At 47.0% G+C, this 27,543-nt stretch overlaps 1 protein-coding gene and 1 long non-coding RNA gene across 7 annotated transcripts in view; one reads left to right on the top strand and one right to left on the bottom strand.

Annotated features, from left to right (window-relative positions):
• LOC135262707 (uncharacterized) overlaps window positions 1-23,979 on the bottom strand; it is a 121,772-nt gene extending 97,793 nt beyond the window's left edge. For 3 of the 4 annotated variants that reach the window (XR_010332303.1, XR_010332302.1, XR_010332300.1), the window contains exons 1-2: window positions 23,715-23,931; window positions 4,488-4,569 (exon numbers count right to left, since the gene is read on the bottom strand). This is a non-coding gene — a long non-coding RNA (uncharacterized LOC135262707). Of the gene's footprint in view, window positions 1-4,487; window positions 4,570-23,714 lie in introns of all 4 variants that reach the window. The other variant, XR_010332301.1, reaches the window with a different exon arrangement.
• A 2,470-nt stretch (window positions 23,980-26,449) lies between these two features.
• Window positions 26,450-27,543, top strand: part of sh3pxd2b (SH3 and PX domains 2B) — a 49,291-nt gene continuing 48,197 nt past the window's right edge. The window contains exon 1 of one of the 3 annotated variants that reach the window (XM_064349849.1): window positions 26,450-26,910. In XM_064349849.1, the coding sequence (XP_064205919.1) occupies window positions 26,839-26,910 (72 nt within the window). In that variant the 5' untranslated portion in view covers window positions 26,450-26,838. The remainder of the gene's footprint in view (window positions 26,911-27,543) is intronic. The other 2 variants (XM_064349851.1, XM_064349850.1) reach the window with 2 other exon arrangements.

Genomic DNA, 27,543 nt, shown 5'->3' with positions numbered 1-27,543 from the left:
CCCGCTAGAACTTCATTTGCTGGTACAGCTATTCCAGTCCTTGTTATTTTTGTTGTTTTTCGTATTTCTTTCTTTTTTTTTACCGCCTTTTTTCTGAACAACGTGACGGCGTAGTGTCCTCGTCTGTCTGAGAGAACTGCATGAAGGTTGGGGGGGGCGCGGGTATCACGTGTCCCAGCGTGGTCCAGGTGAACTCCAGAGAAGCACCTGGACACTGACAGAGGGAGGCAGGTGTGGAACCCCCCCCCCACCCCCCACCCCTTCAGCATCTGACTGCCCCGTTTGCTGGACGCGGGATTTGGAGCGGGGGCTTTCGCCCCCCCCTGGAGAGCCCGGAGCAGGAGGAGGGTGCGATCGTGCGAAAGGGGAGCGCGGCGGGGGGGGGCAGGCGCGATGCTCGCCGATCCGAAAAGCCCAGCCGGGGCCCCAAGAGCCCCCCGGACCACACCCACCATTACTACCGCTCACCGGCTGGCGGTACACAGGTGGGCACCAAGGACCCCCCTACCGACCCCCAAAACCCCCCGCCCCCACGCGCTGTTCCGATACTTACCGCAGGGCGCTTTCCACAAACAATTAAACTGCTATAACATTCCCTTCATTCTCTTCTTCTCCACTTTCTCCCCGTTCCGATACTCCCAACTCCCAATACCGCCAATAAGCCTGGCTCCACCCGCCGAAACATTCCACAAACACCGCCCGGTTCCCTGAGCAGTGCGCTCCGTCAGGTAAAAGGGGAACGTTTGCGGGGAGAGCGAGACCTGCTCGAAAAAGCTCTCTGGGCCCATCTCTAAAAAGTATGAATATGCTTTTTCGTAACGAGCGAGGCTGAGCAGCTGTTTCACTCTGTGTGTGTGTGTGTGAAATATAAATGAGGGTTTTGTATTTTTTAATTGACGCGGGAGCTGGATTAATGCAGCCACTGAAGAGAACAGAGATAATTCCTACGTTTGGGTCTGGAGTCTCTTCTGTGAAGACACAGGAGAGTTGCACAGTTAAATCATCTCCCACTAAGTTATTATGAATCCAATAGGGACAATAGGTACTCTTTTTGAGAGTTAAAGGTACTCCATCAGTGTTGATTTTACGCTGAACATTTTTCTGCACAGCACAGAGCACTTGCTTCTCTTCCAGCTTCACGCTAGCTTGCCTCGCCTTCAGTAACACTGCGTTAAACGCTCTTTGGGGGCCCTTTAAATCCATTTGAAACACACGCTCATATAAATACTGTTCAAGAGCATTCCGGAGATGTTCGCCTTTGTGTTTGTTCGCAGTCGTGATTGCTTTAACGCCGTCCCGATTCTGAGAAGTAACAACCGACCGACCGCAAGCACTGCACAAAGATCTCTCGACTTCTCCCAAAAGTGCCCGTGACCGCGGCCAATCATTGTGATGCGCGGCCAGAGCGCGCCGACGGAGGGGCCGAATCAAGGAGGATTGTGGGTAGAGTTCGGAGGGGCTGGCAGACCTCCCTGCGACCGGGGCAAGGACAGATGGAGCCGGGTGGACGGGCGCCAGGGCCTCTCCGCGGGACCAGCGGCCTCACATCCCCAGTGTTTCCTGAGCCCCTGCCCCAGGCGCAGAGGGAGGCCTGGCCAGGTCACCGTGGCCCCAGGGCGAGGGGTAGGAATTAGGCCAAACCCTGGGCGTCCCCCCCAGGGGGTGAAAAAAGCTGCAGCGCACTAAAGTAGTTCACGTAAGGAAGCCGTTCATTTGTCATTCACGATGGGGCCATTAATTATAGGGGAGGCGGTGAGACTCCTCCCCCCCGGGCTGGTTCTGCAGGTGGGACGTCCCAGTGGAGAGCAGCACTTTTCCGCAGCATTCGGGAGGTGGCCTGGCCCACTCCTGCAGGCTCCAGCGTGTACGTCGAGCACCTTGTGTCCCGTAGAAGAGTCCTACTGCAGCATCTTTCTACCCCTCCCCTCCCCCCCCAAACCCCCCACCCCTGAGATCCGGCAACTTCTAAATCATCTGCACCAGTTTTCCCATCTTTGATGCATTCGGGTTGCCAGGTTGGGCTATGACTCCTCCCCCCAGGCCTCACACTGCTGTTGTGTGTTCATGCGGTAATGCTGAGCTTGGGTCTGCCTGAGTTTCTGTCTTAATGAGACACTGAGCAATTCACTAATTGAGTTTCCTGAGAATGGAAAAGGTTGTAATGGGAGCCTACAGTGCTGTAAACCTGTGTGTGTGTGTGTGTGTGTGTGTATATGCGTGTGAGTGTCTATTTGCAGTGTGTGTCGGGGTGGGAGGGGGCATGCCATTGTCTGTTCATGGCCACATGCACACATACATGTGCTTGTACACATTCTCTTGTGTGAGTGTTTTTTGCAGATGCAGGTGCAGGTGCACTCGTGTGTGCATGTGCGTATGTGTGTGTGTGTGTGTGTGCGCGCGTGCGAATGCTCTTGCCACCGTCATGTGCAGGGAGTATGTTGATAGGTTCAGGTTCACTCTCTCCTGCCAGGGACCATCTGTCTTCTTCCGTGGAGAAGCCATACTGCTGGGCATGACTGAATGCGTGCTTCATGTATTTTATTTGTGTGTGTGCGCCAAACATCACTATAACAGGATGTGATCATTTATTTCACAACAACCCCAGCCTCCCCTGTGACCAAAATCCTCAGTGTATCCCACTGATACATCGCAGCTCTTTGTTGTGCATCGCGCTGTGTTGAACAGAGCCCTACTGAGTTATAAAATGTCCTGCCTGGGCTTTTTGTGGATTTGGGATCTTAAGATGAAGGCTTGGGATCCCCACTACATTAAGGGTGTTAGCGCTACGTCCTGTTAACCGGCAACAGATGCACTTAAAACGGAGACGATTCAACAGTATATTCCGGGGGTGTTCAATCTAATCCAAAAAGGGCCGGTGTGGGTGCAGGTTTCTGTTCCAGCCCAGAACTACGCCACCTGTTTTGGCTTGACTGAAGGTCTTGATTGAAGACCAAGATTAGCTCATTAGTCCTTGGGCTGAAGCAAAGCACTGTACCCACAATGGCCCTTTTCAGATAAGATTGGACACCTCCGGTACATGCTATTGGGTCAGTGAGCCGGTATCTGCAACCTGAATTGTTCATGCGTATGAATTTTTGCGGAACGCACTGAGAAGGACAACACCGCGCGCAGGTCCGCAAACAAAAGCGGAATTGAAAACATCACTCATTCGTTATCGCGGACACAACGCAATTAAAACGCGCAGTTACGGGTTTTGTAGACGCTCCCTCGCCGCGCGCGTGCGAACAGGATGACATCCAGGGGACCGCGTTCGTTCCGAGCGCTGGCGCCTTCGGGGGATTGGTGGATCGGTGGATCCACCAGAGGGTTTCGTCTCCGCGCTACAGTAGGCCACGCCCACATTTCGGCATAATTCCTCGGTCGTACATCGCCGGCGGACTTGAGCAGCGAGTGCGAGATAAGACGGGATTTATTGCGACGGGTCCCGAAGGGAGTCAAGGTGAGCTGCCGAGATACGCGCGGAGCGCAGCGCTGCCCCCTGCAGATCGGCGATGCGCGCCCGTAAAACAAAACGCACTCCTCCATTATCACCGCTGCCAGGCGTCAGAGACGCCGCGCTACGCTGCGCTTGCTCCAGTCGCCATCTTTGCGGCTTCTCCGTCCCCCACCCTACCCTACCCTACCCTAACCCTACCCTACCCTACCCTACCCTAACCCTACCCTACCCTACCTCCACCCTACCACCGCCCCCTACCTACCCACCCTACCCTACCCTACCCCCCCGCCCACCCGTACCCTCAAGCCCTATGGCACATCAAAAGACGCCGCTTGTCCAATTACCGCCTTCTCCTCTTTTTTTTCTTCCACGATAAAGACAAAAGAGAAAGAGGAGGAAAGGAAAGTAGCAGAAATTGAGCGCACGTGAAAATGTCTTTTCCCGTTTCTGGCTGTGTGAGCATATGCAGCGGATAAACCGCGTCTTGCAGCTGCACAACTGCAGCAAAGATATTTCTCTATTATAAAAATAAAAAAAGACTCTCTGCAGACAGGTGCTGGAATAGTAGGACACAGCTATGTGCTTAGCCTGTGCATGGGAATATGACTTTTCAGGGGGTTTTTTTGTGCAGTGGCCTCAAATGCATTGTCTTCAACGACCTATGAAGTAATCAATGGTGCTCCTGACATGTTCCATTGGATATAGTGAACTCAGGGGTCCTTAAGCCTGTTAATGGCCTATCCATAGAGAAGAACTGCTTATTTGACCTTTACCGTCACTGAAGTTAATATATCATGCAGCACCCTGTAAGTAACAGGGGACGCCGTATTTGTACTACCAGCCTAACACATAATGGGGCCAATCATGCGCACAGCCCATTATCCAGGATACACGTAGATTTCAGGTCATCTCTTAAAAAGCAAACGATGGAAACGTATTTAATGGGAGGATAGCCTACTCAGTAATTTTGTATGATTTAGGCTAATGATGTGACCTTTTTTTTTTTTTTTGGTTTCACAACCAAACTTACCTGGAGGGCGATGGAAAAAGCTTGATGTTGGTTGAGTCTTGTTTCTGCTGTTGCCCCATCTTAGGAGGTCATAGTCGTAAATCTGAGGGTGAGAGAAAACGTGTCACCGGCTTTTCCCCCTCAAACTTGGCTTGTCAAGTCTTGTTCGTCACATTCGGTTTGAAACATAAAAAGCAATTTAAAAAAGGAAACGAATAAAAAAAAGAGAAAGAAATGTGATAGCTCCGATTATTAATAACCAAACACATTTTCTCTCTTTCTTTTTTTTTTTTAAACAGGGAAATTTAAATAATCACGTTGCCCTGCATGAGAAAACGTCGTAATTAAGCTCTGCGTTCCATCTTGCAGCAAACGTGCTGTCACCCTTCTCCGGTGAACCCTTCTTGCCATCTAGTGGCCACTGCCTGGTACTACCACTATCCTGACAAAATGAATGCTGAGGCCACGGGGGGTTTTTCTTTTTTTCTTTTTTCGTGATTGCTTTTAAATTCAGTTCGTGTGCCTGACTTAAAAACTCAGTTATTACACCGATAACGTTAATGTTTGTAATATGTTTTGGTTTTATCCGAGCTAAAAGCAAGAACGTCCACCTGAATGTATCCGTTACAGCATGAGGTAATTTGCAATGCTTCGCATTCCACTAACGCAGTGTCACAGAAGGTTGCTTTTCTGCAAACCTTAGCATCGGTTTGCTAACAATCCAAGCAATTAAAATTCACCATGAGAGTAGACAATGATATTGTTCCAGTGTGTGATATTGTAAAAAAAAAAAAAAAAAAATTAAAATTAAATGAAAATACCGCTAGATCATGCCTCCCCCTGCATTTGAATGTTGTTCACGTCCTCTCGAGTTCTCAGCCCAGATGTGGTCTTTTGCCAGCATTAAATCCACCCAGGACCAGATAAAACTGATTGTTCTATAATTAAAAGTAATTTAAAATTTAAGCTATTGTTCCAAGTCTTTTCTCTTTTTTTTATCCTCTTGGCAGAATACAGTAGGTACAGGGGGAACAGTTTTATTTTAATTAAATTGTATTTGTTATCACTGGCTCGGAGTATAATTACTGTACATTGGAAGGAAGTCGAGCAGATTTTTTTTTTCAGTTTTTTTATCAGAAAAGCTGGATGTGGAAATTTAGCAATTATAGATAATGTGAATGTAATTAGGTGCTCCGTAATGAACTATGTTTTAAATTGAGTGAGGTGTGCTGTTAGAGTCAAACAGATAAAGAGTTCTTGGTTTTAAGCAGTTTCTTTATTTTGTGTAATTGTTAGGTGCACATTCCTGTGGGGGATGCGATGGGTGTCACCAGCAAATTTTCACTACACTGAAATAGATAGTCTTAATTACCCCCCGCTAATTGGGCAAGTAACTGTACTCTGCCATCCTGTTAAATGGTTTAATTTCCTTTTCTTTCTTTTTTTTTTTTTACATTTCGCCCCATTTTCCCCAACGGCAAATGGTCGATTGTAAATCCCCCTAACATCACAGCCACTTAGCACGTGCTCTTATACAGAGCAACTTGTGTTCGTTTAAAACGGTGCAAAATAATCAAGAAGGCCTTCTTTACAATCAATGAGCGCAGTGCTAACCAAACAAACCAACAGTTTTTTTTAAATACCACTAGACAGATAATCTAACTTTGCACAGCTATATATACTGTAACATTATCCCAAAAGGAAATCCAGAAATAATTTAAATAATCTTGATTTTTTGTGTAAGAGGTATGGTCTGCAGGCACATAGTCCACTCCACAGTTAACCAGCAGTGCTCAAGCACACAATAAAATGAAGGAGTAAACTTCATGTGCAGCTTGTGCAGGTAGCCTGTGTGGTTGCCAGATTGAGCAGAGGAGGCCTTCGGTGGTGCATGAGGAAACATGGGCATTTCACTGACTGAAACCCCCCCTCCCCCCCTCCATGGGGGATTCTATGGCTAATCATTCACTGCCCTGTGTGGCTGCTACCATCAGCAGTGTCAGTACTGCCATGGTCCAGATCTGATACCCATCTCTGCGGCTCACCGACACAAAAGGAGCGGCACCGGTCAATTCATTTGAAACCAAGATCCTTGCATGTCGCTTCCTTTGATTCTAAAGGTAAAGGGGAGTTTTATCTCCAGTAGCATGAATTTTCCGAAAGGCACATATGGGATTTTCACCACAAATATCAAAATCAATTTTTTTCTTTCTTTTTTTTTTCCAACCACACCAACGGTTCTTCTGGCGTCTTTGGCAGCACTTGGCCAGAGTCACACCAAACTTCTTCTTAAGCACCAATGCCAACTGAACACGTTCCTCCTTTAACAACTGCATCCCTCGCTCCCTCCTTCCCTCTTCTCATTCCATGCACTGAGGCAATCCATCACAATCTGTACCGGCTCTGATCAATGTCTGATAGACCCTGATGTGGCTGAGGCTCCTTTCAGCAGTACCAACAACCCCAGTCTAGCCCTCTACGCTCTTAGCAATGCAGGCAAAGGATCAGCTAACTTACTGCAGGGGATCGTTCTCTCTCCACACACTCTGTGCCATGCAATGATCAACACTGGCTTGTATTCTAAACATTACTCGAGTACAAGTTTAGGAATTAAACATTACTAGTGTACAAGTTTAGCAATAAAATGTTATCAGTGTACCAGTTTAGCTATTAAACGTTATTAGTGTACAAGTTTAGCAATAAACTGTTACCAGTGTACAAGTTTAGCTATTAAACGGTATTAGTGTACAAGTTTAGCGATAAAATGTTACCAGTGTACAAGTTTAGTAATTAAACATTACTAGTTTACAACTTTAGCAATACAATATTACCAGTGTACAGGTTTAGCAATTAAACATTACTTGGGTACAAGTTTAGCAATAAAATATTACTAGTGTAGTACTAGTTTAGCGATTGATTTCATCACCTTGCTCAAACAGCAGTGGTGAATGTTGATGGAGCACCGATCCCACAACCTTCTGGTGACTATGGCTCAGATCCTGAGCCAGTGCACCAGTCGGACACCGGTTCTGAAGCGCGATCTTCAGAACCTCCTCTGCATTTGAGTCTCATTCGTGGAAACACAGCCCTTTCTTCACTCTGTGGCTTATTTAGTTTAAACATAAATGAGGGCACCATTAAAAGAAAGTGTGTTGGCAGTCTCTCTGAGTACTCGCATAGGGAATGAGAAGCATTACTTCGGATTCTTTCTTGTGGTTTTTTTTTTTTTTTTCCTACGCTAGCTAAAATGCTAATTCTGAACCTGACAACAAAGTTTTTTGAATCCATTTGAAATTGAAAAAGTTTTGCGAGAGCCCCATTTTGCATGCATTAGGTTACGGGCTTTGCAACGAGACATTTTGGTTTAGATTTTTAATCAATCACTGCACACAGTAAATTAACTTTCAATGTAAAAACAGAGTGGAATATTTATTAGAATTACTCTCTTCAGTGCATTTCCTTTGAATGGGGGGGGATATGCATTTTTAAAGTGGCAATATACCTGGGAAAGTGGCATTTTTGTCATAGTTGCTTCCTTAAAATGAGTGCATCGACTCTATGCTAATGCTCAACGTTCTCAGTTTAGCAGCTCTTTCAAAGGCCCAACCCAGGAGTGGCCAGGTCTTCAAGGCCCTTTCTAAAATGAGGAGTTGTGTATGAATTACTGTTCGACCCAATGTTAACAGCAATGCTATTTTACCCATAAGTGTAATGGCAGGAACTATTGTGAAGAGAAACATTATTTTACTTACAGTGGTAACGACAAGGTTTAAAAACAGATCAGCTACTGTATTACAGCGTGGATGTCTGAAACAGGACTGGGCCATATAGTAAAAAGATAGACTCCTGCCGTCCGAACTGCACAGCGTGGAAGGGTGACCTTGGACGGGCTGGTGTCAAGGTCACATTTGGTAAATGGTAAATGGACTGCATTTATATAGCGCTTTTATCCAAAGCGCTTTACAGTTGATGCCTCTCATTCGCCAGAGCAGTTAGGGGGGTCAGGTGTCTTGCTCAAGGACACTTCGACACGCCCAGGGTGGGGTTTGAACCGGCAACCCTCCGGCCGCCAGACAATCGGTCTTACCTCCCGAGCTATGTCGCCCGCTTTCTCACGGAGTGGGCCTGCCTGAGTGTCCGCCGTGTCGTGATGGTGCAAGCGCTGGAGCAGCCCAGCGGTTTGCAGTAATTCACCCGTCACCGAGCAGCGCCCGGCTTTCTGTAAATGCTACGAGCTCTCGTCCGCCTGGCGGCGAAAGGATTATGATTGATAAGCATCTTTTTGAACGAGCCACTTCTGCCGGGTGACATTATGCAGCAGTATATCAATAATAACAAGGGGCGTGTATTAATCACGATGGCGGGTTTTGATTTTGATGGGGTTTCATGTTTGTTTTGTTGCTGGAAGTGGCGGTGAGGCCACGGTTTCAGTTCTTGTAAGACTAATGTGTTTACTTTCTTTTTAAATTCCCTATTATGCCTTGTTTTTTTTTTTTGTTTTGTATTTTTTGTGAGTTTTCTGATCAATGTCATAGTGTTTCACTCAGCTGAACCCAAAGCCATGGTCAGAATTCAGGAAGAGTCGGTACTTTGGCTGGATATACCACCCAACACCACATAACAATTAGCTGGCCCGACCGCATTTTGATCGCAGTTGATATACACGTTTGTGTCTTGGTACAACTGTTGTGTTGACCTTTTCAGCTATACTAAACAATTTTATGAGAAGTGGACAGTAAACAGGCTATCCTAATTTTGTATTATTCGTTTGGGAGAAAGCAGAGGGGGTGACAGACAGAGAAGGGAGGACAGGCCAGATGGTCTATTGGCAGGGATAAGATTAGCATTTGGCATCGAGGGTTGGCCGTCCTACGAACTGCACCACGTCTCACTTGCATCAACCATTTTAAAACACGCACCAATAACTTCAAACGCATCCGAGTAGCCGCAAAATCTGAAAAATGCAAGCATGCTGAAAAGCTACTCTTCACGGTACAGCGCACATCATGTTCCCAGCAGAATAGTTTTTAACAGTTAAACAGTTAATGCTCTAAGGTGTAAGATCCACAAATATGTGATTAGAATGTTCTTAACTGAACATTCTAATGCTGATGTCACAGTCACCGCTGGTAACTGAAAGCAGTGGAGTTCTAGAACACTCACTTAGAATTTTGGAACAAAAAAAACATTCTGAAAAACCTACTCTTCAAAGGGTTAAGGGGAGTGAAACTTTAACGGAGGTGATGCGAGCTGTGCTTGGTTTTTTAAAGCAGCACACCAGAGATTCGCCTCATTTGTATTGCCACGTCTGTGCCCCTTTCCTGCCCAGCTGTGAAATAGATGCTGCCAAAGCAATATTTTGCTGCAGTGTGATGTTTTCTGGGCTAACCTTTAAACACACACTATATTGTAATGAAAGGAAAGGCTTTCTGAGATACACATTTGCTTGGTAAGCTTCAGCCGAAACAAATGCACACCAATGCTTAGCGTGACTTTTTGCCTCATTTTCTCTCAGCCGGGCTCGAAAAAAAGATGTTCCAGCAGACAGCTGCATTGACCTGTAGGCCTCGCGCAGCCTGTCTGTGTTGTTTTAAGGATGATCACACCAAAATGTTTTTACTGCAGGTGGGAAGAGGAACAGCGGGGTGACCAGACTGCGGCACATTCGCTGTCCCACGAGGACTCCCCAAGGCATTCACGAAAAGCCGATTAGCTGAGCGAATTTCTTGAGCAATGTCTCCCCCTGTTGGCCGAGGCAGGGAAGCGCAGTCTTTCTTTGACCTAGAACAGACGAGCACCTTTGCAGTGTCTCCCGCCCCCCCCCCCCCCCAAAAAAAAAAAATGTTTACAAATAAGCCTGGCAGAGGCGATGTGAGTTACAGCCCCGTAGAGCTAGATGGATTACACGAAACGCCGTTTCAATCCATCATAAATTCGAATGCTTCGAAAAGGTTCGCGAGGCGTGCCTGTCTCGTGGTCCAACAAGTCCGCCCTGCCAAAAATACGCCCGGCTCGCAGACCGGTGAAATATCACAGCGGTTCCCCCTTTCATTCGTCTGCCGGCAGTTTCCTTGAAATTGACGCGGTTCACCTTCAGAGAGAATCGTCTCTTTCGCCTCTTTCTGAGATGGCGAGCCTTGAATGTCAGTCTCCGTCTCCGCCGTCGTCGTCGCCCCGCAGTTTTTTTTTTTTTGCGCGGGAGCGGAGGAGTCAGGAGAATTAGAATGTATTTCAGGTCCGCGGCTAGTGGTGCATTGCCGCAGCTCGTGCGAGGCGAGGAGGAGGAGGAGGAGGAGGAGGGCGGGGGTGGGGGGGTGGGGGGGGTGAGCTGGAGAGCGAGTGGTGCAGGCTGTTGCTAGGAAACACTTGTGGCATCTCCACACTCCCCTTGAAATGCCGGTTGAGCAAAAACTGGATGAGAAAGTGAAGGCGGAGTGAAAATGTCATCATACTCTCAAACGACCCTCTCCAACGTGCCGCATTTCTCCGTGCGGGAGAGGAGGGGGGGACTGAAGGAACCTTTGACTCAACCCACGCTTTTATTCGCTCAGGGAAAGCTTTTTTTTTTTCCTTTATTTTCCGATCAAGGGGCGGGTCGACTCGTCTCTAATTCCTCGCCGTATGGTCGATCGATTCGGCCGCGCCGCGTAATCCCCGCGAAAGACGTTTGATTGTCGAAGCTGACGAGCTCGCCGCTCTCGCTGCCGCCGCCGCCGCCGAATTCTCGCCCACATTAAAATTTAGCACAGCAGCTACATTACCGCTCTGGCGCCCAGGTCTAAACTCTCACGGGGATTCTCAGGAAAATAAACGGCTTGCCTATTTTCACTCACTCCCTGGTCTGCACCGACAATCTGTAACGCACTGGAACACGTGCCCTTCAAATTCATGTGTGATGTGCCTGACGTGCTGCTATCACTGTCTGTAGGCGTATTGGCTACTGCGGACGTGAAGCGGCGGGTTTAGAATATGCATTATTCATCTTTCACAAAGTTACCGCTTGCTTTGAAAGCAAATTAGGATCCGAACGCTTTACCGAGATTATGGGCAATGTGATTTAAAACACGCGTTTTTGTTTCATAGTCTGTGCTGCAAGGTCACGAAGGTCATTTGCATTTAAGCTGCAATCGCCTGTCTTTTTCGCCTGCGTTCTGTCATGCCATGAATAGTCTATTATTATAATTATAATATAATAATAATTATAATCTCAGTTTTGCTGGGTGGATTCCAGATGGGGACCCTGTACAGTAAAGAGTTTGGTGATAAATTCTGATTTGACATGTGATCACATTTGGTCCCTCTTGGACTCTGTGTTACATCAATAGGGACTTAAATTATTCAGGAAACATACCCTTACACAATAGGATAGAGAGAGCATGTACGACAACAGCTATCTTTGGTTGACCCGGATTACGGCTTCTTCTGAACAAATAAGAGGTGGTAGAAAAAATATCCTGTTCGCATTTGTGCGTGGGGAAATCAACTGCAGGTCACACACCTCAACATGACTTTCAAAACATTCTTGTTTATAGAGCAGCTGGCATTCTAACTCAGGGCTGTTTGAGAAAGGGTGCGCTTCGAACTGCCAATATCAACACCGACACGGGACAAAATATCCTGTGGACCGCACTCAAACAGCTGACCTGAATCCCAGCAGTATTCTCCTTGTGCTGCGCAGAGCGCTAACTCACAGCACCGCCGCGCGGGTAAGCTCCACAACCGACAACCGCCGTTTTGCAAAAGCGTCCGCCAAAAACAGAATCCATTTTTAGCCATTAAAATCTCTCAATCTCTGTAAATTAATTACTCGGGGAAGCTTCAGACAGGCTTTCTGAAATCCGTTTTTTTGCGAGGAAAGTGGTATTTGAAGACTTCATCCCTGTGACAGACGCAGCTTGGCCCGCTTGTTTGCTGGCCGCCGCGTCGCTGTTTCCGGGCTCGTTCAGGAGGCCGTCAGAATGCGGTCGAAGACCTTTTTTATTCCCGCTGTTCTTCCATGCTGTAAGTATCCCACGTCTTAAACGCTACGCATATTATTGTATTATTGGACTTTAAACCCCCCCCATACCCCCCTCCCCCATCATATTACGGCTTAGTTTACACGTTTATTCCTTTTTTTTACGTAAAGTACAGGGACACGGCCAACAAATCCAAGTGCAGCAAGAGTACCGGTTTCCAGAAGAGCGGTTTACACGAAGAGAAGCGTATTTACACGATGTTGACTGAATTCCAGAAGGCTGAGCTTGTTGGTGGAATTAGAGCGGTTTAAAGCATGATTGAATATTTCATGCAACATTAGATGAATTACTTCTGAACCAGAGCCTGTGTTTGTAAGATTACAAACTGCATAAAGACATTATTATTATTAATATTATTATTCAGCACATAAACCTACGCAGGCTTGCGCTCAGTAACTTACATGTGATCAGTTACAGCTGTTTGCTGAATCGAGTCTGGTTGAGCGCATTCCTCAGAGGTAGGCCACTACAGCAAGTCCTCAGCCAGGATTTGAACACGCAACCTGACGTTAATTGGACCTCACCCTCACTATTGCCTCATCGGTCAGGACGCAAACAGGGGCGCCCTTCCAGCACTAAATCCTCCGCTAACAATTTTACTGAGCGGAAACTCCCGCTACGCTGAAAGGTTACGCTACCCGTTCAACCGAGATTAAAACCCGCCGCTGTGGTATTTACAGGATTTATTAACATTCGATAATTCAGGGGTGGACCGTAACCGTTTTAGGAACAATGGACTTCCGCCGGCTTGTGGCTCGCCGCCGTCTGCGCGGGACAGGGAAGGAACGGCCAATGAGACGCGATTACTCGGACGGTGATAAACGGCTCCCTTCAAATTACAGTCACCCAGCCTTTGTGTCGGGCTGCCAGGAGCGGTGATTGAAATTCATTACCTGTCAGGGAGGGCAATTTGATGGAGGGACGGGTGGCCGAGCGAAGAGAAGCACTATAAACCCGGAGTCGTTATCCCCCCGCCCCCCTCCCCCCCGTCCCTGTCCCCCAAATCTGCCACAGACCCCCAGCCTGTGTAGATGGATGAAGTCGTGGTGGTTAGGGTCTTCAGTATGACAGCTGTAGTGCGTTGTAGCTCTTTATCACATCTCTTGTAATCAGGACTCACTTCTCAGTGTACGACCTGAGGTAACTTTACAGACTTAGCCTGCGCTTACTGCGTGAACTAGAGTTGATGCTCACATGACCATGGATAAACGACAGTTTGAGAATTGTACCTTATCTGACCTGTGTTCTGTTAGTTGTTCCAACGACCTTCGGTGCGCCGTCCCTTTAGACGTCGCTTTGGATAAAAGCCTCTGTCAAATAAAATTAAATGTCACGTAGTAGGAGCGGGTGAGTGAAGTAAAAGAGGTTAGGATCTTCACTTGGGATTCACACTGTTTGACTTGGCTGAGGGTTCTGAGCACGTTGCCTGCGGGGTTTGACAGCGCCGTGATTCGGGGTCCTGATCTCCTCTCTTCCCTCTTGATTGCCTTCAAGTGCTCCTGTTTGCTCTCAGCCTCGAGAATGAGGAGGGGGAAGGTCGAGCGGTGACGGTGTATCAAACGGTCGAAGAGACGGAGCTTAACCCAAAGAGCAAAGAGGTGGGGCTCAACCCAAAGAGCAAGAGGTGGCCACAAGAGCAAGGGCGGGGCTAACCCAAAACCAAAGAGGCGGGGCTCAACCCACAACACACAAGAGAAGGGCGGGGCCTAACCCACACACCAAAGAGGCAAGGCCTAACCCACACACCAAAGAGGCGGGGCCTAACCAAAAGGCCACAGAGCCCAAAGTGAGGGCAAGAGGCAGAAACGGCCCAGAGTCCCGAGGTGACCAAGCTGGCAGAAAGCTGAGGAACGATGCCACCTGCACGGGCGTGGGCGGGATCTGCCAGCGCTCCACCTACCTGTGCCAGGGCAGGTACCTGCCGGACAGGTGCGCCGGACCCAGAACGCGGCAGTGCTGCGTGCCAGGTAACGCCCGTCGCGCTCCTTCCCTGTTTCCGTGGCGTGTAAACGGAATCTGTAGGCTAACTGCAGTCAGGCTGTTCCTCAGTCCCACTGGGTGACAGGTGTCCCGAATCTTTCCGCCCAGGCCCGACTGCCTGGGGCGCCCTGTGCTCCGGCCACCATCGGAACAGGGTGAGGGGGTGCGACGCCTTCGGCTGCGGGGCCTTCGGCTCAAAAAGGTACCTGGGCCCAGGCGACGCACGGCGGCCATTATCCAGCCGGGACTGCTCACCGCACTCCGAGCGAGGCGGAGACAGACGGGTTCAAACAGCCAATTAAACTGGGGAACGGCTGGTTTGCCAGCTTAAGAGAGACATATTGAGAATGTGGTCAGACAACAACAGAGGGGTGGGGGGTGTAAGGGGTGGAGGGGGGGGGGGGGTCCCCCATTTGTAGCAAGTACCAGGGGATCTGTAATGACCACAGTGAGTCAGACCCCCTGTTTAATTACATTTTGTACGTTAGACATTTATACCGCGGGATATTTACTAAAGCAATTCAGGTTAATGCCCTGCCCGAGGGCACAGCAGCGGCTTCCCGGCCTAAAATATAACCCACCCACATTCGGGTTAAGGGCTATCGGGCTAGCCGCCGCCGCCGTGCCGGCAGGCGTCCCGCTAATTATGATGCATGCCCCGCTCTGTACGCCGCGCTCGCCGTGCGTTTCACTCAAACCAGAGGCGGCGGCATTCATCCTGTTTGTCAGCGACTGAAGTGCAGAGTCGTTCAGCATTCCCCTCGACAGGGCTGAAGGGGGGGCGGGGGGGGGGCGGGGGTTATGGGGGAGTTATAAAAAGGCATTAGGTACAAAAAAAGGGACTCGTTAAGTTTCGCAAGGTGAGGAGAAAAAAAGAATCGCGTCGTCTGCGGTATGGTCTCTAATGCGATACAGAGCGCTCCCCCTGGTGGCGAAGTGGTGTAAGTTTTCATAAGCACCATATGCACGCCTACAGACCAAGTCTGTGTGTCGATACACAAATGTAATATGACATTTGGGTCTGGCTCCAGGTTTTTAAAAAAAACTAAATGTATGATATACTTTTTCATACTAGAGCATATGTGCACAGTTTTCAGCCAGGCATTCTGAAAAAGCACACTGATAGTGAGCTAGTACAGCCAGGCATTCTGAAAAAGCACACAGATAGTGAGCTAGTACAGGCCTGCACTCTGAAAAAGCACACTGATAGTGAGCTAGTAACAGAAGAAAGCACTATGGAGCTAGTCGCTGCATCTGAAAAAGCACACTGATAGTGAGCTAGTACAGGCCTGCATTCTGAAAAAGCACACAGATAGTGAGCTAGTACAGCCAGGCATTCTGAAAAAACACACTGATAGTGAGCTAGTACAGGCCTGCAGTCTGAAAAAGCACACTGATAGTGAGCTAGTACAGGCCTGCAGTCTGAAAAAGCACACTGATAGTGAGCTAGTACAGGCCTGCAGTCTGAAAAAGCACACTGATAGTGAGCTAGGACCACCAGGGGTTCTGATGAAGTGCTACAGGGAAGGTTCAGTGCTGTCCCCTCTGTCTCTTCCAGGGGGGGTAGAGTCCACAAGGCGGTGGACGTGGTGTGTGAGGACTACTCAGTCATCAGGGCCCCCTTCCAGGGCACCCTGCGGGGGCCGGCTCAGTGGCGGGGAAAGGACGGCATCCAGTATGACGGAGTTAAACTGTCCAATTCAGGTAGGCGGTCTCTGTCAGTTCATGTCAGCGAGCGTCACTCAAAGCCATTCGCCAAACCCAGGTCTCCATCCAGCAAGGGCTGGCGTTGACAGTGCTTACCCCCACACTACAATTTTCTGCAGTCATGGTCTAAGTCTGAAAATACTGTGTGAAACGAACAACAAAATATAAAACCTCCTTCAAAAGTAACCAAACTGGGCTTGTAACCAAAGTTCAGTTCGATTCCGTAGGACATCCGTTTACCTGAGCAAGGTACTTAACCGGAATTGCTTCAGTATATATCCAGCTGTATAAATGGATACAATGTACAATGCTATGTAAAAGTTGTGTAAATCGCTCTGGATAAGAGTGTCTGCTAAATGCCTGTAATGTAATGATAGTATTATGATAAGGAAGGTATTATTATTATTAGGAAGGCGAATTGAAGATCGTAATTCTTTCTCTGCAGCGAGTACCGGCGTGCTGCGCGTGAGAAAGAAAGGTTGATGCGAGGCTAACGTCTGGCTAGGCCAGCGCTGGCAGGAGGAGGGGTGGGGTTTACGAGGATTAAAGCGGATTAGCGGCACTGCGGAGATTTCGCTGAACTTTACTTTGCCTGTGACACTTGGACCACCCGGCGGCTTTTGAAATCTCATCAAAGGCGGAGAGGCGCGTAAACATCTGTGAGTAACGATCGTCATTAAAAGTTCCGCGTTCGCACGTCGCCTTTGGTATCTGCAGTGGCTCGTGCGCAGACAAGACAGCCGCCGTGAGACAGAGTCGCTGCGACCGCCGCTAATTGTAATGCGTTTTCGGTCTCCGTAACCTTGGCTACGGGACGCATGAATAAACAAGCTCCTTCTGATTTGCGCGTGGAGATCTGAAGGGCAAAGTCGACCAATGTCGATCTGGACTTCTCGATGCCAATAATTGGAGAAATATAAATTCCTTACAGTGTGCTGCCCTTCAGACAATAAAATTTATTGGTTTAGTTTTATAGTTTTGTTTATTGTGGTTTATAGATATACAGTAATACAGCTTTATATTTTAAATGCTTAACAGCATATGAGGAAGAAAAGGAAGGCCACAATGCCACAGGACAAGGATAATGCATCACAATCTTGGAAATTCATTTAACCCTTTAAGATGTAAGATGATAAATACGGAATTTGAATGTTCTCAACTGAATATTCTATTGTCTATGTAACCATCACTACTGTTAGCTGAACGCAATGGGTTGTTTTAGTTCTAGTTGCAGAATTTTGAAAAAACATTCCAAAAAAACCTACTCTTCAAAGGGTTATATCATTTGAATACATCTATCAGGATAGCTGACATTGGCAATTGATCCTAGCCGCGATGACTCGTGTTCTAAAAGTGTTCCCAATCATTTTCTGTAGCACTGCTGCTCTTAAAGGCACTTTTGTACTTCACTCCGTAAAACGACCTGGTTAAGTGTTAGCTAAATGAATGCAATGTAATATCGTGTAAAAGGGTAATGTGGCCTAGCTTTGCTGAGGCCCAGACTGTAACAGGAGGCTCAAGGACTATTCCCTGGAGGGTCAGTGCCATTGTACCCTACAGCAGGAGGCAATCTGAGTTGTCTCATTTAATACAACATTCACCTGTGTAAATTAACATTCATAAAAGGTAAGGTATGCAAGTCACCTTGAGTTACCGGACAGGAAATCGATAGCAGTGCGTTATAATGAGTTGGGAATTGGGCTCGTAACACAGGGGTTGCAGGCTCGATTCCCTGGTGGTGCTCAGCCATTGCACTCTCGGGCAAGGCGTTTAAAACTAATTTCTTCATTGAAATTTCCAGCTCAACCCCGGCTGTATGTAAATACACGTGAGCTCAGTTTGCTGAATTACATTACATTACAGGCATTTAGCAGTCACACGTATCCAGAGGGACTCACACAACTGTCTACATTGCATCCATTTATACAGCTGGATATACAATAAAGCAATGCAGGTTAAGTACCTTGCTCAAGGGTAGAACGGCAGTGTCTTTCCCAGGAGTCGAACCGGTGACCTTCAGGTTACAAGACCAACTCCTGACCCATTAAACTACGCTGCTGCCCCAATGCCTCGGTGGAAACAGAGTGGGCGCTGCTGGGTGTGAAGGGGATTGCGGGGGATTACATACCTCATCGTTTTGGTGACACGGGGCCCACGCTTGCCTCTCGTCTCCCGGCAGAGTTCTGCGTGAGGATTTTCAACGTCCGGCCGTACCGCTACGGGGGCGGGGTCTCGCAGGGGGAGCCGCTGGGGTACCTGCTGCCCCTCCAGGAGAGACTCTCCGGCATCACCTCCCACCTGCAGGTGCAGATGTGTGACCGATCCGACCCCTCCCCCTTTATCTGAGCTTTGATCTCTGTATAACGCTTTTTACAGAGAACAGTCACAAAGATGCTTTACAGAGTAGCAAATTCCAACACCTCTATACCACTCACACTGGACCCCTTGTGGCTTGTGTCTCGACCTTGCACACCTCTATAGATTGCACTCCTGTACATGTAGTTCTTATCACATCCAGTCAGCTGCTTATCGCGTCTAGTCACATTTAATCTAACGATCATGTACCACTCTGTAGGCTTGACTTGCAGTAGCTAACATGTACCACAAGGTGGCAACACTGCTCAGAACTTAAAAGCAAAGCAGCTTTTTTTCCCTTTCAGAATAAAGGTACTTTACTGTATAAACACTGCATGACAGTGCATTTGTCTATTGTCTAAAAGTCAATTTGTCTATGTCGTGTTTTACAGAAGAATTACAATACCTGCCACATAGCATTACTCAGATAATTACAATGATCACGTCCTCATGAATTCACATCACAGCAGAATACCTAGTGTTGCTGTGTATGGGAGTTAGCGGCGTCTAATATATTTTTTCTTTTTAATTTTTTAATCACAAGTGCTGCAGCTCTGTAAACTGTGCAATACCGTGTATAATACCAGTCAAACATAAAATATTAAATCATTCTCATTATGTTTTATTTTGAAAGTGTATTACATTACATTACGCAGTGAACAGTCCTTCCAGTGCATTTCTGATGATGTTGAGTGTATTACATTAGATGTGTGATAAGTTTGTTCAACTTTAACACCAAAACAAAGTGAGTTCCCACCAAAACAGATCAGCTGATCAGCTCCAGCCTGTTGGCGCACAACCCCAGCTCCACCAGGCGGGGGATGTGCGCCATTCTGCTTGTGCAACGCTGATAAATAGTCTTAGACCTATGACAGCTGAAGGGAAAGGTTTGCATTTAACATGTTGATCCTTAATCCTACTATACATACATGATACAGACACGTTGTAAATGTTACTGGTTGTGTCAATACGAAAACCACAGAACAGTTTGAATTAATCTTACGGGTTTTGTGAACTACCTCAAGCTGACTTGTCCAAAAACAAGAGAAAATCCTTTTGAAAATGTCATCGCTTGGCCTTCCAAAACCTCATTTGATAACAGAAATTCACAAACACACACTAACCCTTTGTGTAATGGTAGACAGGAGCCATTGCTTACACACTGAGCTGTCATGTGCCTTATTGTTCAGAATTTGAATTGACATTCACTTTGTTAGCCGTTAGCCTTGTGCTAACAGGTAGAAGCGCCACAGCCTGCTTCACAGTTCATTCTGGGAACTGGAGGCACACGGGAATGAAATGAGATTGGATTGTGCACACTCAATTTCAGTGAAAACTGTCAAGCATTTGAATAACAAATTCAAGCCAAATACATCAGAGCACTAACTTGCATATGCTCAGAATGCTCATTTGGAAAAAGTGGGGGGGAAAAAAACTGACTCTCTACAAAATTAAAATCAACCAACCATTTCATTACAGAAGCGGAATATCGCGCGCACAGGCACCGGAAATTGGAAGCGATGAGGGAGGAAATTAAGACTCCACTGTAGTGAAACTGATCCTCTGATTTTCTACATTTGCAAATAAATGACTGCAAGGCTACATTTTAGCATTTTTTAAATTGCCCTTTCACGTCATAAGCAGGTCAGGGCTTAATGGCGTGACCTAGGCTCGGACCCCGCCTCAGCCACGCCCAGCGAGCCGACGCCCACAGGCAGCGAAAGGGGCGTGGCCCTCACCTTGACGCTGACGTACTGCAGGTGCCGGGGACGTGCTTCTTGATGATCTTGCTGGATGAGGTCAAGGGTATGGGTGGACTTCAGGTAGGACGTGGCGGGCTGGTTGAGCTCAAGCTCAAGCTCGAATCTGCGCCACAGGTCGGGGATGTGGAAGACCTGGTTCCAGCGGCGGCACGCGGACGAGGCTCGGGCCCGGGCCCGGTCCACCAGCGACAGGTACTGGAACACCTGCGGGACCACGTGGTGCGGCAGGTTCCCCCGGTCCTCCCCGCGGGACGTCCGCTTGGGGGGGGGGATAGCACGGGGGACTGGCAACCCTGCCCTTGCGTTTGGTCCCGTCGCGCCTCAGAGGAAGAGTGGGCGTGGCCATCCGGGTCGGAGGTCACTCTTCTCATCGTCGTTTTGTCGGCTGAACAGAGAGCGGCGAGCAGGGAGGCGTGAGTCGTTCCCGCGTCCGCCGATCGACCAATTACACGACTTCGCTCTTTTCCCTCAGCTCCACTCCCCCCCATGACCTGTTCTCAAGCCCACATCCCAACACCATGACTTCTGAGCGTCCCGGAGCGGTCTGAAACGGGATGGGTGCTGCAGACACGCCCCCCCACCCCCCCCTGCTGCTGCACAAGAGCATGTATGCTCAGTCAACTTACCCTGTATAAATGAAGGTTATGAAGGTTAATAATTCAGACTGAAAGCTTTAGCAAAGCAGGAATATATTAAAGGGTGTAATTCAGTGAGAGGTTACAGCAATGTGGGTTAATAAGGGCATGCCAAGGTAATGTAAGGTTTGCATTTGGATTACACTTGCTGAATTCCTCAATGTGCACTTCTTATGAATACACAATGGCTAATGTCTTATAATATGAATAGTTCAATCATTTTAATCTGAATAGTTCAAGTAGTTTGCCAATTATCATTCAGGGCAAAGCACACCTACAGCCTGTCTTTTCAGGTAGGTAGTCTTTCAGGTCTCATTTCAAAGAGAATTGTGAGTTTCCATCTTTTCAATTGTGGAATAAGCTACAGAAAGGCTCGTGTTTTCACTCACACCCCACTACAGTTCTGCATTTCAAATGTAACTGTACAGTGGTTCCTGATATTTAATTTATTAGTGGCTTATTGGCTTAAATAACTTGCTGTATGCAGTAATCACATGCTTTAAGGAGACAGCCCTGTGTGCGTACAGTACAGTGTGTGGAACGTAAAGCTGCTGAATGTGATATATTGCACCGTCCCCAGGGAATTTTTCTTCATTACTGTCTCCGAACAACTGGTTTGAGCAAGGCGAGCCAGACCTTCAGCGCAGTGCTCAATCCCCCAGAGCCCCCATCCAATACCCAGGCCTGATTTACAACAGAAAGAGGCCGAGTACAACAGCTCACCGGCGTTCAGTAACACAAAGAACCACGGCCGAGATTTGACCCCAAGCCTAAACAGAGACGAGCGTGAACAGCACTGAACCTTGTGAATGAGTGTAAACCTCCACGGGTAAAGCAGCAGACGGTCCCCGCTGCTTTGACACATCCCGCCTGACAGTAGCATGAAAAGGACACCGTCGCGCAAACTAGCGTGTTAATCGGTTAGATAAACTAGACAATCTGTAGTACGCAGGATTTACTTGACAGGTATTCTCCCATAGAGCTCGTTCCCACCCTGACGATCCCTGTTGATCTTGAGAGTTAATCCTGCCTCAGTATTAGTGAAGAGATGACTCCCAGGAGAAAGAGTTAAAAATGCCTTTACATGGTGGAACACCCACAGAAGTAACCCATGCATCCATTTCTTTGGCACGGCATGCGATATCTATTTTGTAGTTTGGTATGCCAATTGCATTATTAATATAACCGGCAACCATTAAAAAGATTCCTCAGTTTAGCCACGAGACTGATGCGTGCGTGTGTGTGCGTCCTAATCATGAGATGAAGTGCCCCATTCAGTTCAACTCGAGGTTCCGCCACAGACCTACTTGTCCAGACTTACGTGCTCTTAACATGAGTCATCTTTCACTCATGACCGTCTCTGTCTCGAGCGCAATCTCTGTTGCAGTCCAAACGCACGCAACAGAAAATCCTTACACGGCGATTCACTGTGTCGTTACAGCTTCTGTATCTGCCGGGGTTTTTTTGTTTTTTCTTTTTTTTCTTTTAACAGATCAGTGGACGTTGCTCCCCGAGCTGTAAAAAATAACATGTTGTCCGTTGCATGTGATCATTTGCCACAGGCTGTCAGCATATAAACCGAGCTTTGAAACAGGCGCTGGGCTGTAGGCTACAATAGTTCAATATTTCCCAACTGGCAACGATTCTTCTTGATTTGTTGGGGACCTAATAAGGACGCAACAATTTCTCCCTTCTCCTGCCTTCTGCGAAATTCCGCCTATGCAGAAGTAGCTTGCAAATGGCCCTGGCTTGATGCATGCTTTTGTGGACCCCTGTCACGTTCGAGTGCCATTTTCCAGTTTGTGAATCCAGTAGAGACGAACACATTATCCTTGTCATTAGCTGGAGGACTACTAAAAACACGACAGGGAAAACAAAAGCATGCATCTTTCTTGATGGAGTATTCAAGCCAGGGACTGGACTGATACCAAGCGGCTTGAAAGCATCTCTCCCTACCACTAATTTGTCGGCGGGGGTATGACTTTAAAAGTGGTCGACTTGCCGTGTTTCGGTTTAAGTCGTCGGCAACATTAGCAGCGCCGCTGCTGCAAGGTTGACCGGCATCTTTAACCCCGCCGCTAACGTTATCGATAGCGTTACTAGGCTGTTTTGTACATTTGTATTACTGAATCTAGGAATTTTTTTTTTAAATTATAGAGAGAGACACTGTAGTTAATATGCAAATCGCCAGGGTGGGCCAAGCTCGTGATTGGTTGGGCCAGGCCCAACCTGGCCCAACCGTGGAGCCGGGCCTGTTTGGATAACCAAGTTAACTAGCTAGCTATAATATTGTTTATACAGCGTTAACTAACTCAGAATGTACAAATAAGATAGCCAAGCGAACCAACCAGCTAGATAATTAATGGCACGGCAAATATTACACATTGTTAATTTTATTATTGATTAATGTTTACCTGACAGAGTTGATGCGCGTGCCACGAGACTCTAGTTAGCTTGCTTCCAATGTAGCAACACCTCTGAAGACTAGCAATCGCTAACATTAGCCACAATTGTGTTCCTCTGACGATTTAGCTACAGCACAAGCCATCCTAAACAGCTACACTAGCTAACATAAGAGATGCATAATAAACAAACAAATAGTTACTCGGCTAGCTAAAGGATTGATAGATCAATGAGAATCATTCGTCAGAAACTTGCAAATTAGATAAATTACCAAGGAAACGGTTACAAACGACTTAGTAAGCAAGCCAATTTTGCCATAGTAGCCTAGTAGCCATCTGGCTGCCTAACTTCAGTCAAGGAGTGAAGGCAAATTGTTTGCAAACTTACGCTTAGTTGTTTCCTTCAACGATAAGGCGCATATTTTAACAAGGTAATCCATATTAATATATATTTCCCGCTGTGCGAATCCGAGTCCATTCAGATTGCATGCACTGCCGTGATAGACTGAATTTTTGTACACACTGTCATGAAAATAAACTAGCCCCTCACACCTGGAAACCATCCTCTTGGCGTTAGATAGATTACAGGTTGCCATCTTGGCGGAAACCAGCCAAATGGGGATTCATGACGTGATACTTGGACTAAATTGTGGGAGTTACGTTTTCATGGGGAAATGAATGGGGGGAAATGTTTTGAATTTGTACTGGATCTTTATTCAGTCGATATAACTGCAACATTATATGAGCATGGCTCAGGCCTCAGATTTTATTAAAGTGTAGACATGATTCCTTTCACAGCATCCTAATTGGCTAAAGAGTTCACATAACTTGTTTCCAACTCCTGATTTAGCTATTGATAGAAAGTAAAGTAGGAACGACAAAAGCCTTCAGGACTGGAATTCAGGAACCTCGTTTAACTCGGAACTAAAACTGAAGCCATTAGGGCAAACTATTCATACAAATACATTTATTAGCAAATAAATCCCATTAACCGGTTTATTCACGTATAAATGTATTATGAGTATGTTGAATTGCTGCATTTAGCCGTCTTTTATTCCACCAGGTGATTTAAAAGATTTTATTTACAGATACAATTGTTGTCTTACTTGTTAGTCATATATGTATCCAACAACTGGTGTTGTTCCTTTCTTGTTTATAAGTTAATTTGCTATTAATGTCATTAGGACATTAAGGTATGATGTCATTAAAAGCATGGCATAATAAGCATATCAGCAGTGGCATAGGTTTGAATCTCGCTTGATGATACAGCTCCCTTGAAGAATGCATGTGACCTGAAAAAATAACTGTTTAAAAGACTGGTTTATTTTTAATGTGTTATTTTCTCTGCATAAAAAATTAAAAAGAAGCAATAAGTATGTACTTAAATGAGGGTGTGGCCCTCCTGTCAATCAAAGCAAGCAGCCTGGGGCTCACACAGGCACTGTGTCACAGGGACAGCATGAGAGGCTGTCGGCATTACTGTGCTCGTCCCCTAGGTGGTGCCCAAGATCCAGCAGGCTATCTTGAATCTCAGCAGCCATTGCAGTGCAGCATGGACCAAGGAACTCCTGTCCCAACAAATACACCTGGATATGTTGCACCCCTGCTACCTCTGTCAGAAGCTCCTGCATGGTAACATGGCAGTTGTGCTCTGGATTGCTAAGCACAGGACTGGAGTAAGCAACTATTCCCCCCCCCCCCCCCCCCTTCGTATTCTATTGGATGCGGCAGCACCCCACCACTGCCCTCATTACTCATGTCAGTGCACGAAATAAAGGGCTTGCTGGAGTACACCTGGGCAAGGACAGAGGCTGTGACCAGGACTTTGTGATGCTAGTGAAGTCCTTGATAAAGTGTCTGTAGTATGACGCTAGGCTCACAAAGCTGTGGACCTCCTTCAGTGACAAGGGAGTTGACCAGTTTTTTGCTGCTTCCACTTTGGTGGGGTCAGTTGCTCTCCCTCCCCTCCCCTCCCCTCCCCACCCCTCCCAACTGGCCCTGGCAGTTGGTCTCTCTTCTAAAGAGCTGGCATTAGGCAAGGCCTTTACTGCACTTGTAAAGGACGGAGTGTGGCACAGTGGGTAAGGAACTGCGCTTGTAACCGAAAGGTCGCAGGTTCGAGTCCCGGGTAAGGACACTGCCGTTGTACCCTTGAGCAAGGTACTTAACCTGCATTGCTTCAGTATATATCCAGCTGTATAAATGGATACAATGTAAAGTGCTATGTAAAAAGTTGTGTAAGTCGCTCTGGATAAGAGCGTCTGCTAAATGCCTGTAATGTAATGTAATGTAAGATTGAGCGGAAGGTTGGCCTTGTTGCCTTGTCGAAATGGGGGGACGTGCACCGGAATGTTGTCCGAGGCCCAGTACACATACTGTAGCTGGAACACCCTGTAGGACCGCCTCTATGAGCCTCTCAAAGGCTGAGGGGCTGCCGGTGAGCTCGAACGGTACAACGGTGTCCCCACAGGACCTTCCCCACCGTGGAGGCTGTGTTTCGGCATGCTGCTGCAGAGAGGGGGACCTGCCAGTGGCTGCTGTGCAGATCTAGTCAACCGCACCATGGAAAGCCCCTTATGCTGTCGAGGGCGTTGTCAATGCAGGGAAGGGATAAGCGTCCTTTTTTGTTATTGCCTTCAGCCATCTGTAGTCCATGCAGAAACGGAGGAAGCCATCTTTTTTTTTCCTCACTAGCCCTGCTGGGGTTGCCCACAGGCTTTTTGAGTGGCGAATAACATCTGGCGCTGCCGCCTCTTCCATTCTGGCCTCTACTTCTGCTCCCCGCACCATGGGCCATTATGATGTTTATTTTGAGCTCCATTTTAGTTTTCCATTTCCCATTTTAATTTAAAATTTGACATTTTAATTTTGTTTTGGGCTGAATAATGCTCCATACCTCACATCAAGAATCATACATGATCTCATACATTGTCACACATCTCTCATTTAGAAATCAAAATCATACATGATCACTTCCCGTTGTGGTTGTCTCGTTGCGCCACCTAGTGGTTGTCGCTGAATTTAAGTAACAGGAAAACTTTTCTAAACAAAAGGTTTGATTCAGTAACTTAGAAAAACTAACCCGGATTTACACAAAGCACAAGAGAATTAATATTTTTGGCGTTTGACGTTTTCCTTTGACACGTCAGCCATGTGTTTTCCCTTGGACGGTCGTCGTCCTTTTCCTTTAAGTAGGAAGTCATCTCGTAATGTAATTGCAGTCGGTGAGCTGGGATAGGCTGGGAATTCGGTTCAGGGCCGACCAGCATACTGTAAGACCCCAGTAGCCTAAGAAAGAGCGAAAGGAGAAGAAAGGACTGGATATATCACAGGGAATTTGTACAGGTCCATGCATGAAAATTAAACTTAACACCAGACTTTTCCACGTACCAAGCTCTAACAGATCGGAACCACGCGGATGACATCAGTTGCGCGTGGAAACTTTTGCTACTGGCTCTGATCTTTGGAAGACGGGACTGCTGTTTTTTATTGAGACTCGGACGGATTGCACCATGCCCAGACGGGTAGTACAAGAAGTAACAGTTCAAGATGTTCAAAAGAGGAGAAATCCCAATAAACACTATGTAAGTCATGCAATTCAATGATATTGCTTAATTCTGAAAGATGATAGATTTTCTTTTTTGTTCATTTACCTTGCTTTTTTTTTTTGTTTTGTTTTTTGGCAACAAGTTTTCTTTGTTTGAACTGAATCATCGCTTTATCTAAATCATAATGGCCCCAATCCCAATTTTCAATCGATTTTCACTCCGAATAATCTGTGCAAGAATACAGAACAATAACTGGTAATGCAACAGATGTAACTGTTTTGTGCTTTTGTACAGTTCAAGAGAACGGAAGGCGTTTATTTGGGGAAATCAGCACGTCTGTTGTAGCTTTCTATCCGCATAACAAGGTTCGGTGTCTGGGATTGGTGGTTGTTTTAAAAAGTGATTTTTCTGTCGCTTTCTATCTTATTCTTGTCGTTTACACTCGAGCTAAAAAAGAACGGCAATGTTCGCCTCATGTACAGATGTCAACATCTGCAAATAGTGGAATTTTGTTGGTGGCGGAGCTGCAGTTCTTTATGTAGTGTGCGGATACGGTGCTATAATTACGCTTCAGCATAGTCTGTACACGTAGCCCAAGTAAATGTAACATATGTACTTAAATGCGGGTACTAGTTGTATAGCCAGTGGGATTCGTTCGATTTTAGAACT

This window comes from Anguilla rostrata, chromosome 9 (assembly GCF_018555375.3).
Source record: "Anguilla rostrata isolate EN2019 chromosome 9, ASM1855537v3, whole genome shotgun sequence".
Classification (NCBI taxonomy): domain Eukaryota; kingdom Metazoa; phylum Chordata; class Actinopteri; order Anguilliformes; family Anguillidae; genus Anguilla; species Anguilla rostrata.
Note: the sequence above shows the minus strand (reverse complement) of the source record. Positions and strands in the feature narration are given on the sequence as shown.